The sequence below is a fragment of the Stegodyphus dumicola genome, chromosome 8, assembly GCF_044657685.1.
Source record: "Stegodyphus dumicola isolate Sdum_Otavi_A_Nest chromosome 8, ASM4465768v1".
Taxonomy (NCBI): domain Eukaryota; kingdom Metazoa; phylum Arthropoda; class Arachnida; order Araneae; family Eresidae; genus Stegodyphus; species Stegodyphus dumicola.
In genome coordinates, this window is record NC_140775.1 from 157,986,594 (window position 1) to 158,006,147 (window position 19,554).

General features: G+C 34.4%; 1 protein-coding gene across 1 annotated transcript in view; it reads right to left on the minus strand.

Annotated features, from left to right (window-relative positions):
* The window catches only part of LOC118187743 (protein qui-1-like), a 148,988-nt gene that overhangs the window by 40,568 nt on the left and 88,866 nt on the right, over positions 1 to 19,554 (minus strand). Inside the window, exons 11-14 of the mRNA XM_035358018.2 lie at positions 9,654 to 9,750; positions 6,399 to 6,514; positions 3,704 to 3,821; positions 2,890 to 3,147 (exon numbers count right to left, since the gene is read on the minus strand). Of these exons, the coding sequence (XP_035213909.1) occupies positions 2,890 to 3,147; positions 3,704 to 3,821; positions 6,399 to 6,514; positions 9,654 to 9,750 (589 nt within the window). The remainder of the gene's footprint in view (positions 1 to 2,889; positions 3,148 to 3,703; positions 3,822 to 6,398; positions 6,515 to 9,653; positions 9,751 to 19,554) is intronic.

Sequence of the window (19,554 nt, forward strand, 5' to 3'; positions counted from 1 at the left end):
TTGAAGGCCAAGTAAGAAAGAATTGCAGAACACCCCAGGGTACGAAAATTGAGACAATTTCTGAGCAACGACGCAGGAAACAAATTAATGACCATATCAAGGAACGGAGGTTGCCAGATAATGAAAAACCCTGTTTTAAAGCGCTTAAGATCTCTATAGTGAGTGGCAACAATAACGGACTGTCCATCAATGGGAATATCGATGGAGTTCCCTGCAATATGATCATTGACACAGGAGCTAATGTTACCATCATTAGGAAAGATTTAGCTGAACAGTTTAAAGATAAACTTATTTGGACGCCATCCTGTGTTACCCTTCAGACTGCGTCTGGTGATAAAATCGACATAAGTGGAAAGTTAAACGTAAACATCACATTTGGAAATGCCGCCTACCATCACACGGCTTATGTAGCGGATATCACAGATCCATGCATACTCGGATTGGACTTTTTAAGGAAATACAGTTTTTCCTTAGACTTGAAAAACAACAAACTGCTCTCAGCATCTGATGGCATGACTATCCATCCTCAAAAGGGATCCTCACTTGGAAATGCCAACGCCTTGTCCGAAAGACCCAGCTCAGGAAGCTGCCGAAATCGTGCTAGGGCCAAAAAGAAACGCAAGACTACCAGCTATTCTCCATCACAGATGCTTTTCGGTCGAGACCTTCGTCTCCCTTGTGACCGCCTGTTTGATCTCCGTACGGATGCTCCTACATTGCCTGAGGAAGACATCCAAGATGTCCAGGCCCGTTTTGAAGTGATGCACCGTTCCGCACGAAAGCGAGTGAACTTGGCGACGGAGAAGGTGATGACCACATACTACACGAGAGCTACTGGACATAAATTCAAATAAGGAGACAAGGTGAGGTTGTGGAACCCGATTCAACGAAAAGGACTGAGTCCTAAATTACAGTCACCTTCGGATGGTCCATATACAGTACTGAACACGAATGACGTCGTGGTTCGGATCCGTGAGTCTTCGAACTCTTACGACAGGTTAGCTTATTACTATGGCCATAGTACGTAATGTAAATAATTGTAAATAGTATTAGACCATGGTCCTTTTTGTTTATAAATATGTATTTGATTTGATTTGTATTTAGTATTTGATTTGCATTTTGTATTTGATAGCATTTGATTTGTTTTATTTATTGCATTTATTGTTCATGTTGTTTATTATTGTAATGTAATGCTTATTAATGCATTTATGCCACAGTTGTAAGTTTAGCTTCCTGTCCAGGGATTGTACTGCCCGGGACGTGCAGTCCTTGGGAAGGGGGCAATGTTACGAATTTGGTATTTAAAAAGCTAATGTTAGTTCAATTATAAATTAAATGGTTTTATTTCTCGCGCAGTGCATCGCGTGACGAATATTAAAAGAAAGCTAAGCCGGAAAAATTAAAAATACAAGAGCGCGTGCGTTAAATAAATAAATATCTCTTTTTGATTTCCAGAAAGTACTAGAAAATTCTAGATTATGTGATTTTAAAATCTTATAAAAGGAGGAAAACATCTCAGTTCGTAGTAGTTGCTTAGTTTGTTGTTGTTTAGAAAACTGCTGTTGTTGATTATAGCGAATTCGCGGATTAGCGTTCTTTAGCTGTTTTGAATTACGTTCTATTGTACATTTGAGTAGTTAAAAGATAACTACTGTGAGATATTGTAATACTGCATGATAATTTGAGAAAAGTTAAGCATTTTTGTTGTGATAATAAAAAGTTTTGTTCATTTTTCATCGGACTTGTGCATTCACTTCATAACGAACCCGTACGCACGCAACAGTATAATGGGATTAAATAAAATAAGAACAATACATTTTAACATCTATTATGTCACGTTTTGGGATAAAGAATTATTCGTAGGTCATTTGAATATTGAACTCTTATAAAAAGTCAACCCCAAAAATACAACGATAAAACAACTCAGCAAAATATTATCGGCTTACACACGGAAACTGCCTCAGCAATAAATTAGTGTTTTGTCGGTGGTATATGATGTTACAGAGTTAGTTTTGAAATTAGAACTGATATAATTCCAGAAAATAACCGTAATTTATTTTGATGTTTGGAGTGTTTACATTTTGTACTTCAAACTGTTTATGCAATCCATTTGGACGCTCAGATTTGTTCATTTACATGTTCTTCGCAGTAATAAGCTTTGTATAATAACGAGAATGAGTAATAATACGGAGTGTATAAACAGGTCTTAAATGACAATTATGTTTAGTCTTGTGAGAAAATGAAATAATATTAACATAATATGAATCATTTACTTATTCTGCGAACAAGCATTATGTTGCAGTAGTATTCTTGTATTCTAAAACAAACAAACAAACAAACAAAAAAACAAACAAAAAAAAAAATGCTACAATATCCATTAACTGACTGCCAAACGGGGGAAGAATAGGCAAATTTAAATAAAAATTGACATTGATATCGACATCAATTAAAAATGAATGCTATAAATAAAATCACAATAAATGCTGTTTACTGTCCGCTAATCTAAATGCACCGAAATTGCGAAATTTCAAATTTTTATATTTTTTATAAATTCAGACTACTTCTACTAAATGTAATCCAATTAATATATAATACACTTAGAAGTATATATCAAAACGGTTATAGGTCAGCAACGTTCTGAAACCCATAGCAGGTGCAACGTTATATCGTATCGCTAACGCTATCTCCAGTTGCAATACGCTATATATCGTGTTGATAAGGAAGCCATCTAGCCTGGGAGTTACCAAATGTCTTTGTATCATATAATCATTAATTTCAAACGCTTGTTTTGTTCACATTCGTACTTGTAAATTTCGGAAAAGTTTTTCAGTTTTTAACAGTTAAATATTGCTCTCTGTAACTGACATAAGTTGGCAGTTAGAGTCTTACCTGGAAACATGCGAACAAAATTTCGGGAAGGTAGATGGTACATTTCAATGTTGGTTTCTTGAGAACAACATATCACATGTTGACTATCAGGCGTGCTCACCATGTGTGTGATAGGGTGGGGACAAGTCATCATTGTCACTTGAGGTGGAAGACTTAGAGTCAACCAGTTGTTTTGAGGCACAAGTATAGGGATGACGTTATTGTTACACCATTCGCGAGCATTGTTAACCAAGTGATCCATGGTTTCAGTAGTACCATCTGAAGAAAAGGTTTATAGTAAAATAAAGCTATACATTTTAATAAATGAAGAAGTTCAAACTTTTATCTGTTCGTTTAGGAAAAAAGGATAATTATATTTTACATCACAATGAGATTTTTTGTAACATTTTTCAATTCATATTATTAAAAAAATGGTAAAATAGATGATATATCTAGGATACACAATCGGTCGGACTGTCTTTCTGTAGCATACTTCCACACTACGAAGCTTGACTAAACGTGATGAATAAAGATACTAATTAGCATCATTTTTAGATGAACAAGAAACATGGATATTTAAAACTTCTAAATTCGATTTCATAGACACTTAAAAATAACAACAATTAACCAAGAGACATTGAACTAGCGTAAAACAGAGATAAAAGAAAGAAAACTTACTGTAAAAATGTGCAAATTAGAATGCAATAATTTTTGATTAAATTAATTAAATGGGGCTTGTTTATTATACTTCTTCATTTTAATAAACACATACTTAGGCATATTACCCATTAAGCTATCTTTAAACTGGCGTACAACTAAGAATCTCGAAACTTACTCAAGAATGGTCTCAACCAGTTGATGATTTCGGTTGCTAATTGTTGCGGATCTTGGCTAAGAACATCCACAGATTGTTTTGTCATGCTGTAAAGCAACTCCACTTCCCAGTCCAGCATCTACATATAAATATATTAATGAATCAATTATCAATCGGAAAAAGGTTTAGAAAAAACTAAACCTAATACGAAAGAATTAAGGATTAATTGTTATTAATTTGATAATTTTTAACATACACATATCGATAAGTTACCGCACATTTTTTAAATTTTTCTCTTATTTTTAAATCACCGCACAGAAGTGGCGGCCTGTAACATCGTGAACAAAAACGCCGGCTAATCTTTGGAATATGGTAACAGGTAGTTTGGAGACATTTTGGTAAGGCGATAAAGGTTACTAGCTAGGACTTTAACAGTGTACATGGATAAAGTCAAGAGTGTGCGCAATGCCATTTTTGTGCAATTCTGGGATGTTTTTTAAGTGAAAATAGGTCGACGTGTACATGGATGATACCGTGTATGTCCAATTCTTAAAAACGCGGCGAGCAGTTTGCGATTCTGCACTTTCTCCTAATTTCGCACCTAATCTTCGTTATGATTAAGCACTTTTGTTCATAAAAGTTCTAGCATAAGCGTAATTCGGCTAGCAGATTGTTGGAAAAAATTTTCAGTAAAATAAAAAAGAAAAAAAGAAACATGACTTTACTTCGTGAGAACAAAATGGCGTCCAAACAAAAACTAGCAGGTTGTTGTAGCAGGGTTGGTCGCCAAATGTTCGCCAAAAAATCGCCAAGTTGCCATAATCCAAAGATTAACCAAAACGCCCTAGAGAAACAATGCAAGGAGAAAACATCGACCTATAAAACATGCGATGAAAGCGACGGAAAACAAAAGATGAAAAAACGAGGGAAGAACGTATTTTCTGAAATATAGTAGTTCTGAAATATTGCAATATAAAACATCATTTAAGATATGAAATAATGATGGGATTTTGCAATTTGAAAACGTCGTCATAAAAGGCATTCTGGTAAAAAATTAAGCAGCTACAAAACATCGAATGAACAAACATCGCAACAATACGCATTTATACCGGATAAGATATTTAGAATTCCATGAAACATAGCTTTTGAAATTGCAGTATTATTTTCAGTGAAGCAAATACTCTCTAAGATGGCCACTCGTAGTTTCAGATGATTTTAATCTTCTCTGGATGTAGTGTTTTTAGGGAATATGATGTTAAATAATGATGTTAATTTTTCTCTTTAGAAATATTTTTTACTTTCATAGGTAGTCGTCTTTGAGAGCTGGCTAACCAAGAAACATTTCTTGCATTTTAATTGTCTAAAGAATATAAAAAGCATTTTTTCCTATGACTTTTAGATATTGATTAATGTGCAGATCGAAATTAGTTATCAGTATCTTTCGTTTAATATGCATATCCTTGTTTATTGGTATTGTACTTAAGTAGTTTTAATTCATGATTTTGACATTTTTAAGAATTTTTTCATAGACACAGAACATATTGCTCTACTAATTATTCAAAAATTATTGTTACAGAACAATCACAAAACACAGATTCTAGTATAGTATTCTGTAATTATTCTGTATTGTTACAGAGTAATTACAGAATAATCACAAAACATATTGCTCTACTAATTATTCAAAAATTATTGTTCATATGCAATTAGATGTCGTGATCTTTCCTTTTTTTCTGATAGGTTGACCTATGCGTAATATAATGTCGAACAGAAGCTCCCGCTGTATTCGCAGAAATTGTGCCTGTCATTCGTACTAATTCTCTAATAAGGATTAAGCAAAAATGACCCATTTTGGGTCGTTAAACCACTTTCTAAAGTACCAGTGTTCAAAATGACGCTGATAGTACTTTTCTTAAAATCTGATGTTAAAATCCTCTCCATATACAGAAAGCTAGAACCCTAAGTTATGAGTATCAATAACGGTTTTCATTAGGTGGAAACAACCAGCGTCCAATAGTAACCTGCTGCAAAGAAAAATGAAACTAGTGCAGTCTAATGTTCTGCATGAGGATGAACTAGAGAAAAATACAGAAACAAAGACTGCAAATAAATCCTACATCTAATTTCACAGATATATGCAGGAAAAAATACACGTTTTTTGCAAAAATGTAAATAACCCGTTACTTAAAAGCAATGGCTGATAGGAAAAATGGAAACTAATTCTTAAATCAGGGCGAAAGTTCAGAATTTAAGTGTGTTTAGCAAAGACTATGTTAAAATTTATAGTTCAGTTAAATAATACATATTTGTAGTTCATTTTGAAGAAACGCTTGAAAAGTTTAATAAAACTAGATAGCAAATGTAGCAAAATTTTGCTATTCTTAAAAAAAGAAAGTTCACAATGCAAAAGCTACGAGGTATACTTTATTCTCGTAATGCATTAAAATAGTTGTATTCCATGATTTCCAAGTGTTCCATTGTTTCCAAATGAGTCAAAACTCGACTTTAGGTTGGCACTGCTTTTGAAGAGAAAATCGTGAAATCCGTTGAATGCTAATTCAGAAGGCTCTCATGGGCTCGTTCCTATGAAATCAGTGTCAATCTACCGCTGAATATTACTTAGTTATAAATTTGAATTTTCCATGTTTATTATGCGTTATAATACTCCAAAGTGCAAATTGCACGTTAAAATACTCAATGTCCAAATTCACAGCGTTACCTGACATCTCACTATTTCCAGTACACTGCGAGTATAACTGATTGAAGCGCCCCTAGTAGCAGCAAGAAGAAAATCGAAGTTGCAAACTGCATCTTGCTTCAACTTCTTATGATCTCCTGCAAAATAGAGATTGCGATTAAAATTCTTTAGAGGTTAAATAACAATAAATAATTTACGTTTTGATAAAATTCTTAAAACATTTCATCCTGTGTGTGAAATTAACGTAAATGCTTTAAAAGCATATATTCCAATTCTAAATAAAAGATCTAGGGTATTCGAAATTATAACATAATTCCTATACATTTCAACTTTTCAAGATGCAGTAGCTTTATCGTATCAGAAGATTAAATATCCACAGTAGTAATGCACTAACATTTTACCTCAAAATTATGATAATAAATAAATAAGGATTCACAAAACACGCCACACAGTGATCAGTAACACAATAAAATGTAACAAAAATAACACATTAAAGAATTTCTTTTCGTGGCAGTTTCCCGACCATTAGCCTACATAAGCATGAGGGATTCTCATCTATATTTCATGATTTACAGATTGTTGTAACCAAACATTGTGTATGCAATGAAATTTCTATTTCATACCTACAAATGAAAGACGCTTTTCTTGATCTGTCCTCTCCTGAATTCCACCCCATTAAAGATACGGTACATCATAAGTCACTTATGCAATAACAATGCAATATTTATACCTTAGTTCACTGTATTTAAGGATAAATTGAAATACCAGACAATTTAGCAAACAGTAGAGTGTAGAATAATAGAGAAGCTGATCGCCACTGATGATTGTTATAAATATTTCGTACGTTAGAATCCCACAGATGTTCAAGTAAAATTTAGAACAACATCATAGATAAAAGGAATTGCTCTTTGATTAGGAAACTACTACTCATCTAAATAAGAAATGTATAGTTATGGATATTTACTTTATATTAGTATGCTTTCACTGTCCGCGAAGGCATCAGAACTGCTAGCAGTTGCATGAAACTTGGAAGACGAATAAAAGTAATTTTATGCTTGATAACCAATAATACTTCGAACTTTCTATGGTATTATGATAATTATGAGTGCTTCATTAAAGAGTGACACATCTGTAAGCTATAATGTAATTTGGAGCAGCTACATTGTCGTGCAGAAATTAAGGACGAAATGGTGGAGAAATTAAAATAAAAATGGAACAAGACAACAGAACGACCCAAAAGACCAGTCAGGAAATGGAATTGGGATAGGTACATTACGGCATGCTCATATATGGTACATGACATAAGGGGAAGGAGTGTTGGAGGGATATCGCTCACGAGTGATGTACGCTCACCAATTCATTGAAAGATATTGCGCGGTGGATAGAGAATTCAAGGTCATCCAATTGCTACTACCGCAATATATGGCAAAAAGGACATCCAAGAGACATCATCTGGATGACTTGGCGACAGGTCGAACCCCTGGAAGCCAGAAAAATTTCAAAGTGTGACATATGCGGCGGAGGACTTTGAGATCACTTACAACATCGTTTCATGAGACTGTACAGCATTTAAAACGGCAGTAACAGCTGTTCTAGAGTTCAACAACAGTCGTCCATGAACAACAATGTCGGTGGACGAGCGTTATAATGTCATACTTACGAGAAGAAGCAGATGGCGAACAGCGGAAATTATCCTAAAGCATTTGCAGAGACTACTAAATACCCTATATCACCTTCTCAATAAGAAATGTAGAGTTATGGATATTTATGTTTTCTGGATGCGTTATCTATATCTGCATAAAGAAATGTAGATATAGATAATGCATCCAGAAAACTGCACAAACGTGGTCTATATTCCCGACGACCAGTAAGGTCTGTACTGTTAACGGCTGCTTATCGAGGATGCCGGTTTTTCTTGTGCCGAGAACACGCGAACTGGAAATAACAAGAATGGGGTTGAATGTTCTCTGTGGATGAGAGCCAGTTTTAGTCTGACAAGTGATTCGATACGTGTACAGATAACCCCTGCAGAAATAAGGGGTCAGCCCTCTAACATCATCGAAAGGGTCTACTTAGGAAATGCTGCAGCTCTAGGTGGGGGTAGCATTATGCTTGGCAGCAGTACTGGCCTGCACATCTCCCAAGGAGTTTCAGTCACTGGTGCTTGCTATTGTGAAGAGGTTCTCTAGTCTCATGTGCGATACACATCAACCTACAGCAGCTGTCGCATCGTACAATAACAGCGCTACATCTCATCGTACAGTATCTTGGAGAATGAAGGTATTCAAGGTATGGATTAATCTGCAAGGTCTTCAGAACTAAATATCATAGAACATGTGTGGAGCCTTTTCTAGAGTCTCTTGTCACCACGTGACCAGCCGCCAGCAGGATTCCTCAACTGAAATTTTAGCAACCAGAAGAATGCACCACAATGTTTCAGCAGCACGTTGACAAGCTTTCCCTTACGTTGTAATTTCCGAATCGCTGTCAGAGGTGATATTATCCCTTTCTAAAGCCTAGATCTTTCTTGCCATATGCTATCACATGAATATCTCTGTCTTCTATAAAGTTGCACTCAGAGTCATCTTTTAAATAAAGTGTTCTTTTATCTTTTTTATTCTTTGTTAGGAAGTTTTGGCCATACGTCCATATCTTCCCGTCTTGGGTGTATTATGGTATGATTTGGGTTGATGAAGAACACTTCTCTAAGACGTTATATTCAAAAACCTATTTTGTCCTTAAAATTTGAACACCAGTGTAGTTGCATGATGGTAAAACTATAAATCATATGCAAAATTGCTCTCCGTTTCTTTAAACTTGTAATTGTTTAGAGACATCAGAATTTACAAAGTTCTGTTATTTTGAATTACCTCTTAGTATTAAGTTAATTGCTTTGCAGTTTCCTACCCTTATATTGTAGTGCACTGAACGTATAAATATATTATCTTATCGTACATATTATGCCAATATAATAAAAAGTTAATTCATTTATGGTCCTTTATTTTATGGAACCCAGAAGAAATGATTACATTGTATGATACAGAACAGTAAAAATCAAACTTGATAACTGATTTTAAAAATGAACTTCTGTAATGGATGAATTCTTACATGCTTTATAAGTAATCAAGATAAATAAGTCGAATGTCTGAAAAAAGGAATTAAATTAAGAAAAAAAATTAAACCAGAAAGGTACGATTAGAATGCAACGTATAAGTTAGGAAGGAAAGAAGGAAGGTTAGGAAATGACATGAAGACAAACCACTTAATTCGACTGACCACTGAGCATGAAGTGGTACCAGAGCTCATCAATCTCTCTCAACATATCCGACCAGTCTTCTTTACGTTTCGACTTGGATTCGTCCAGAGGAGAACCCTGAAACACAGAAGAGTTAGCATTCGAGGTAATGAAAGATGTCATTAGAAGATAGCAGGCACTAGACTCTGCGGAAGGAAATTCATACCAAAGAAAATTATACGAATACATCAGTCGAGATAATTGCTTAATACTACTTTATATTTATCTTGCTGAACTGGCATTTTTATTTCATAAATTATAAGGTATTTTTCTCGCCTTTTCAGCACGCTTTCCTGGCGCAGTGGTCAGCACAGTCGGCGCGCATTCGAGAGGTCCGTGGTTCGAGTCCCAGCGAGGGCATTGCTCATTTATCATGTCTTCAGCATAAAAAAAATGCCTAATGTTTCTACAATGGCGCCCGAACTAAAATGGGTGGTGGATGATGATTCTCCACCACCAGGATTTGGCGATTGGGTCATCCCCTAATCCTCAGCCGCCCTTTAAAAGGGGGTGTATAAGGTATTACTCCCGCCTTCTTAGCAAGACTTCGTGGTGTAGTGCACACTCGGCACGTATTCGAGAGGTCCATGGTTCGAGTCTCGGTGAGGGCATTGCTAATTTTTCACGTCTTCAGCGTCAATGTCTCTACAAAGTATTATTTCTTTGTATTTCTTTTGAAATAGTATAAGCTAAATTCCTAGGGCAACTAATTTTAAACAAAAGAAATCAAAGAAATGTGAGTAGATTTGCAAAAACTTAGTTTTGAAAGTTAAATGGAATCTTCTTCCTCAGCCGCGGGTCGATGAATGAAGAAAAGGACATATATGCCTACGTGAGAACAATCTCTTGGCTGCTCTGCCGGCGTGACTCGAGTGATCCGCACTACAGATCCAACTCCCCCTCAGGACTAGGCGCGGAGATTCAACCTCCGCTCTGGCCCCTCAGGAGAGCTAGCGCACCACCTGGAATTCACCAGGCAGCACTGGTCGTTAATTTGCTACCTGTAAGTCGCATGGGCGAGCCCGTCGCAGTAAGTCATTACCCAGCAAACTGGGGGGCGTCCACCTCTCGGCTACCAGCATCTAGGTAAGAAAGGAAGGAGTGGCCAACCGGCACTAGAAGTGAAGCACTGCTTCGAAGCTTCGGTCACCAGATGGAGTGTTCTTTGTTTACATTCAGACGCTCGCTCGACACTGTTCTGATAGTATTTCGACACACGACAGTTCCATACAAATCGAAAAAGGGACACTTTCGAGAATGAAAGAAACATTCATAGTGTGATGGATTTGTATAGTTTAGTGACATTTACACAAAAATCACATCTTGGTTATTTTTCGATAACTAACAACAGCGATTTTGATTATGAATTTGTTTTATAAAATTCTAAGCTCTTGAACTACAAAAATATAGATTTTAAGAAAAATGTTATGGTTAAAGAATGAAAAATACCTTACGGTACCTTTAAAATTGTATACGTCTTTCGATACCCTTGATAGAGTAATCGCTACTTTTATTTTATGTTCCAAATGCCAAAATGTTTTAAATAAAATAATTTTTTTTCACATCCACATATTATTGTAACATGTACCTTTTAAAATTTTTCAGAGGAGAGGCTTTACTGTTGCTCATTTTAAACTCATCGTTTTAATTTTATATATCTGAAAAATAATCACTTTGGGATTACACGTTTTACTTATTTGGGTTAATTAAAAATAAAATTCTTATTTTATTCCCTTTCAGAAATGTTCAGAGAAAGTTAAGTACTATTTAAAGTACTCGTATTTCGCTAATTTCTAATAATTCTCTAATTTAAAATGAACCGAATAGAGTATTAATTATAAATTGACTTATATTTTTCGATTTAAAAGATGCCTCAGAAGCCAAAAAATCATGTCATATTTAAGAACGTATTTTAGGAAGAAACTCTATAAATAGAAAAGAAATAATGCATAATTTTAACATTAATAATACAATAAACTTTGATCTTAATTTTTGTACCTTAACCGAATAAAATCGAATTACCTTAAATTTTTTTTCTGATGTAATTAACGAAAACTTGTGAAAATACTTCCTTCAAATTAAACCATTCTGAGAAAACAGTTCTGTGAAAAGTATAACATTTTATTCCGTTCAGAATGAAATGTTGTTTAAAAATATGTTGTTTTCATATACTTAGGACTCTGAAGTGTTGTAGAAAAATAAAATATATACATTTATATGTATATTTACGATGTAATTACAAAATATTTACATCTGATCTCGCGTCAAAACCCATTGAACTTAATGGTAAATGACCCAATGTTTTGGTCACCACGTAGGGATCGCCGGTGCTTCAGAGCAGGGTACGGGAGAAACCTGTTTAGGGCCACTCCATCTTACTTCCTACCTCTATGGCTACCAGAGCCGTATCGCTGAGGACAGGCCAGACCCCGAGGCCGGCGAATAAATGACCTTCAGAACCACCAAGTTCATACATTTTATACCCCCGTGGCGGAGCCTGCCTAGGTACAGATCCTAGCCAGTAGCTTCTCAGAGTTCTCGACCCCCGGGGGGAGCCTACGTGAGAACAGCAGAAAAAAAAATTGAAAGTGTTCTAAAATGTTCAAATAACCATTAAAATATTGAATGAGCTCCATTACTATAAGAATTTGAAATTACAAATTTAGAATTATTTACGTTTTCCATTACTATATTTTTATTGGATTATTAGAACTGATTATCCAAATTAAAAATCGATATAAAGAAGGGATTTACTTGATTGCATTTGATGGATAACACCGTCCGACAGAGGAAGGAAAGAAGTAAAGTTGAGGGCCTAACCAGTTTCTTTTCTTTATAGGCTTAAAGCAGAGAATATCCCGCCTTGTTTATCAAAATATTTAGTGATTTGCCCTTAAAACCCACTTTCGACACTTTTGGCTGTAAATATTCCGTAATTAAGTTGCAATATCTACTTATTAAGTTTTTGGTGTGACAGCTGAAGTACGTGCAGCAACCAGACAGGAGAAGGGTAAAAAAGCACCTTTTATTAAGATTCTTCAAAATTCACAATGTTAACTTGAAGTTAACAAACTACGCCTCGCTCGGGCGATAACTCAAATAACAAGAACTAAACTAAAAACTCAAAGATATTAACAAAGAGTAGAATTATTCTCCAGGATTCGGATAATCCTGTTACCTAAAACTGCGTTGAAGTCTAGTGGCAGTAAAGTAATAGCTGAATAGCTGTTACGCCACAATTCACCAGGAATAAATGCAGAACTAGAAACTCACGCTATCAAGGTAAAGTGTTTGCCTGCACTCTCTAACGTTCCCTTCATGAACTCTATCCCGAGTATTTAAAACTTTTCGTCCTCAAGGTTGAATTTACCTTCCTTCACGCATGCTACTAAATAAAAATATTCTGGCACTGACAATTAGCAGAATGAAGGCTTATGGGAAAGCGTAAACGTAAACTTAACTGGTTATTCAAAATAAATATAAATTTCTATTTTAGAAATTTATATTTATATATGACCCGGGGGTCATAAAATTGTCCGCATAAATGCATATATTTTCTTTTTTTTTTACAATATTTCAGAGTCCTAACTATGTGAAAGAATTCTCTTTTAACCCTTTGCGGCACAGTGTGTCCGGTCTGGACACACCTAAAAATTTCCTTCTGTACGCACAGGATTTATAAGTTACTATAGGTTACTCTGAACCTTCTTTATTTATAGTAGATGGCAGCTCAACACAAACCAGTCCATATATTTTAGCCACGTTTAGTTTTTTAAGAGCCTCATTTTTCAAAGAAATCTTCCAGATTTTTTAGGGTATAAAAGGATTTGTTTTAAAAGAAATTTCTATGTTATTTTTTTGCCTGTATGCTAATCTTCTTATTCTATATTAGTTTTAAATTTTTACCTTGAAATCTTGCCTAAAATTAAACGGCGAACCCTAGGTGTGGCCAGACCGGGCTCACCGGTAATCTAGGACAACTGAGAGTCTGTATTCTTTGCTTCTCCGCATCTCATCGGTCATTGACAACAATGCTCGTTTCAGCACTCTTTTCGAAGATCCATCCAATCAGTGTGCCACTTTGGGCACACTCACAGAATTAAAACGATCTTTACAAAATTTTACTTGTGTACTCCTCTAGGCCTAATTAGACTGTCTACCTTTTCTTTTTTTCTTTTTTTTCTTTCTTTCTTTCTTTTTTTTTTTTTTTTTTTTTTTATCAATACTTTGACTTTAAAAGGTAGCGTGTCGGAAAGGGTTAAACAACGTTTCATTCTAAACGAAATTAAACGCTATACTCTTACTTTAGAAAGGTAGTAGTAACTACTTAGCTATCAATTTAAACAAATTTAACTCCTATGTTAATAGCAGTTTGAATCTGAACGAAACGTTTTGGCAAGTTTTTGTTAATTATATTAAGAAGAAATTTAATACAAATCGGTTTCCTTTGATTAACAATTACAAAAATTAAAATAAAATTATATGTAATTTACATTTTTTCATTAAAATAAGACGTTATTTCTTTCATAGAGACCCTCTTTCCGAAATATTATTTCAAATTTTAGGTGAATTTTAGCTAAGTTTAGCTAATTTTAGCTTTTTAAATCGAAAATCATAATCTTTCTAAAATTAATGCTCTCTTTTGTTTGTTTCAAATTAGAGCACTTTTAATTTTAATAGTGCTCTAATTCGGATATTTAAGGGTTAGAATTTCAGCTGATCTCTGTTTTCCATGTAATTTACTTGAATGAGAATTTAGGCAAGGGAAATAGGAAAAATGCTCATTAGTTAAGGTTCTTAGAAAGTCTTACATGAAGATATTCCTCCCTTTAGAAAGATAGCCATCGTGAGCTTCAAATAACTTGTAGAGACATTAGGTTAATTGGAAAAGCCGAAGAGATGAAAAATGAACAATCGCCTTCGCCGGGAATCGAACCACGGACCTCTGGAATACCGACCCAGCGTGCAGAACCACTCCACCACGAAGGCACGTTAGAAAAGCGGGAGAAATACCTTATATACTCCCCTTTTTAAAGGGCAACTAGGGTTTTTAGGGAACTAATCGCCAAATCCTCGGCGTGGAGAAACCTCATCCACAACCCTTTTAGTTCGGGCGCCACTGTAGAAACATTAGGTTAATTGGAAAAGGCGGAGAGATGAAAAATGAATAATTGTCTTCGCTGGGAGTCGAACCACGGACCTCTGGAATACCGGCCCAGCGTGCAGAACCACTCCACCACGAAGGCACGCTAGGAAAGCGAGAGAAATACTTTATAAACTTAACATAAACGATGTGCCGAATAACAAGCATTTTAACATGCATGGTTTATCATTTTCATTTGTACATCAGTTTGCAAGCGTTTGATTTATAACGCGTTTCTTTATACGATCATTATTAAATTCAAAATATTTCTAGTAATTATATTTTGGCAGTATATTTAATAGATCTCTAATTCTGTGAATTTAATAAACAAAGGTTCCCAATTCTTTATTCTAATATTAACCATATTGTTACCAGATAACAATTTTGATTGCCATAATTTTGCAGGCCAAAGATAACTCAACGCGTTATTGAGTAGGTGGTCATAATGTTTTGGCTTTTCATTGTTGCATTTAATTTTTCTGTACCTGTGCAATAGTTGACGGTATAAGTATCCATTTTGTACTAATTCCACAGATTAAACTTTTAGTGTAATTTTTCTTTTCCTCCTATACCGTCCCATTTATTCGTTTGTCCCCGCTTCTAGAATTGTTCTGGTTATTCCGGGCTGACTTTAATTTTGTGGTCCTCTAGTAATGTCTTCACATTTCCATTATTAACTTTCAAACCAATGGTCAAAATGTAGTCGAATCCTTCAAAGTCTCGGTCTGAGACATGTTCTGACTAGTTTCCACAAGGCAGAATTCATGGTCTCGTAAGTCGCATGCTGCCAGACTTTGCCAATTAGAATTAAGTAATAGAAAATATTAAAATAATTTTTGAAGCAGTCTGTGCGAATTAATTCTGTCGGAGGTTATCTTAAACTGCTTTAAAATTAAACAATCATTTTGGGTGTTTTTTTATTAATAACTCGAAATATTTTTGTCACCCGAGACATGTTTTATTCAAAAAATTTTTTGTTGATAAAAGGAGTTCACGATTCCCCTATAAGGATTGTAGAGCTCGAACCGTCTTAGCCCAGAAGGGCTATTAATTTCGTTTTGGCATTTTTAGTTGATTCGCTTTTCAAACTGTTGCCACCAAATATTACAGCTTTGTATTATATTTAAAGAAATATATGTTTGCCATGTTTTTGCCTTCATCTCTTCATTTGGTAATTATTTATTTGTCTTTATGCTTATAAATAAGACTGAAAAGCTAAAAAAGCAAAATAGTTTTATTTTGCTTTTTTAAACAGAATCATTTTTCATTTGCCTTTCGAGAACAATAAGACTAGCTAAAGAAAGAAGTCCAAAGTATCAGTGTTGGTGAAAAGAATGTAGAATAGCTTGAATGCTGGAATCCTGTTTATGAAAAGCCTTTCAGAAATCCCATACTACTAATACAAGACTATTGAAAAATTTAAAACCATCTCACTTTCTTCATTTATACCTTGTTTTCCAAACTTTCCAACGACATCTCTCTCAACAACGTTCAGTAAGCTTGGATAATTGTATCAGATAATCGAAGCTTTAATGTTATAAAGATTTATTTAGTTTTTGTAATCATATATTTTATGTTAATCGTCTTTACTGTCTTTCTGGCCTTCCGGTTTCCTACTAGAATGCTAATTTATAGTTTACTTGTATTCAGATGAACTAGAAAGAGATAATATTTAAAGGAAGGTTTTAGATTGTAGAATCAGAGCGTATTCCGCCTGCTGAAGGCCACGTTATTAATTGAATCTCTTAATCCGCGGCGTTGCGTTATTCTCGCTATTAGCTTTTCACACCAGTATTAGGTCTGAGCCAATTTGCACGCATTCTGTTTGCGTAGCATTTGGGCTAACCTACGATTTACTTTGTTAAATTCGTTATTTTTCTGAGTTACGCCATAAATGCTAGAAGGTTGTTTTGTGATAACGAGCATAGTCTTCTGCTAATCAATTTATTTAAATGGGTCCTTTACAACCTTTCCCAGTTCTGTGTTGTAAATTCTAAGAAAACTGCGATAATTCGCTTGTCTTCCAGAGTTCTCACTTAGTTCATTTTACCAAACAGATTGAAACTCAATACTGTATTGAAATTTAAGGCTTTAAACCTCTTAGCTACTAATTTGCAACGAAGCTGAATATTATTATATTACATAAGAAGCAAATATTTCATGTAGAATGTAGAATACTTTTGGAAGTCAAGGTTTTGACATAAAGTTATTCTGGACCTTAATACTCGCGCATTTTAAAACGAATGCCTAGTTCGAAGAGTGCACTGATTTATATTTCCAGAAATTTCATGTTAAGGAAAATACTTATATATATATACTGTAATAAAATTCATTTCAATGATGGCTGTCATCTTTAAGTGCTGATAAACATTAACTTCTTTTTTCTAACAGTACTTTGGCATCCTGAATAAAAGTAATCTTTGCGCGTAAAATGTAGATAGAAAAGTACTCATAGAATTAGAACGTAAAAAAGTTATAATGGTTTCTTTATTAAAAGAAATTTAAACATGAAACAGAATTGAAACCTCAAACGAAACTGCATTTTAAAATGCATTACAGTTTTATTCGTGATACTCATATTATTTGAATAAAGCCAAATCCTTGGAGAGAAAAAAAAAATGTATTTACGGGTATGCAGGATGAAAATAAAATCTTGTCTTCCCATTTCAGAATATCTGTTTTGGAAAATCGCTGTTTGAAATATATTTCTCCGCATTATCACGCAAATTACACAAAGAGGCAAAAAATTAATTTTCATAGAATATAAATTTTCAGGCATTTATTTCTTTCCTTATAAGAAAGAAAAATAATTATTTTAACTAAAATTTACATTTAAGAGTCATTAGTTTATAAATTTATACTGCGTGTGGTTTGAACAGTATGCACGTTTCAAAGCAAATATGAATGTAATTATGCATTTTAACCCATTTGCGCTTCATTAAAATCATTTATAAAGCTTTATAAGTAAAGCTTAATGTTTCCTTTGCTTTGTTGTGGAATTCTAAAAAGTATGTTTACGCACTGCTAAAAAATTTCTCTCTCTTAAGTTCACATTTGTTCTTAGATAAAGAAATGTTAAAAGCATATTATTTTACTTCAGATAAATTACTTGCAACATCTAACATATGTTTAATTATAAAAGATACTTATTTAACATATTGTATTATTTAATGTTTATTAACTGAAATCTTATTGATTTTAATCAGTTTCTTTCAGTGCACTACAGGACATTTTCTCTAGAAGAGGAAAGACTCAATATTTAAAATTAAGCATAAAATCAACCCCAGTTTGGTGTAGCTTTGAATATAGTTTGAATATAGTTGTAATATAGTTTAATATAATAATATGTAATATAGTTTGTAATATAGTTTTGAGTATAGTTGTAACAGAAGGATGAAATAAATGATGAAATTTAAAGGTAATTTTGAGGTACAGAACATGCAGAAATATATACCGCGGACACCCGTATCTGGTTTAGAAAGTCCTCCACGAAGGCATCCCTACCCTTAGGCAGATAGCCCTAGTGTGCTTTACCGTAATAAAATAAACCAAGCCAAACCCGTATCTGGTTGTAATTTCAGCTGCAATGCTGGCCTTGTAGTTAAACATACTTTTGATGGCATTTCAGATATAAATGTTGATGGTATTTCCATGTGGCTTCAATTCTGTGCTAGGTTGTGCCTATGTAATAGTGCAACTCTTGTGCCGTATAGACTGGCGGATGTTGTCATGTTAATCTCTCTACAACCATTGATCAGATATTTTCAGTCAGTAAGAAATCTGGAGATGACATCATTCGAGCAATGATCACCCTGCTGGCATTCCGTGGCTTTATAGATGTCATCGTATCTTATATACGTGCACTTGGACTAAGAAAAAATTTGTTAGATGATTCTTATCTCGGGTACTTGTACTGGGATCCCGAACGTTGCTGTATGTGGTTCTTCTGGTTTCAATGAATGCACATTTATGTAAGTCATTGGATCTCAACGAGAGCGATCAACAGTTTTGCGGTGTGGTAATTCGTAGTTCCGTAAGTTACGATTCATTTAGTATGAGTTAGTTGTTTTACACGAAGCATAACATGATCTCCAACACAAAAGCATCAACTAAAGGCGATTTTTGAATAAAAAATCGACGTTTCAATCTGCCTTTTATACTGTTTCGAACAGTTGGGTCATTATGTTTTCCTATAATGTGAGCATTCCATGAAATGCTAATCATTTGCATATCTCAGCTTATTTTAATTTGTATTCAAATTTGAATTTGCTGAAAACTTCTTTCATGGTCTTAACGGACAGCAGACCACTTTAGAAGCGGTTGTTGTAAAAACTTCTAAAGAAATAAAAAAATTGTTAAGCTCGAGGGATTGTGAAAGAAAAATTAATAGTTAACATATTTTTTAACCATATAAAGAGGATAACATACATTCTAAAATCGTGTCTTATGAAGCCACAAAATCGAATGGGCACTGTAGAATACTTAGCATATTGCTGATTGGACGCTGCTCGAATTGGCCTCTTTCTGGGTTTTGCCCATAGTGGTTTGTATGCCAACCAGTCTGAAGCAAAGGCTAAAACAGTTATACGAACTCTGTGAATTGAAGACATATATTACTATATTCAGAATAATAAGAGAATGCAATGATTTACAAAAGACCTGAACACTGGCAACATTTTGAGTAATCAGGAGAAAGACAGAATTTGTGACAGCTTGACATGAACATATTCAAATTGCAA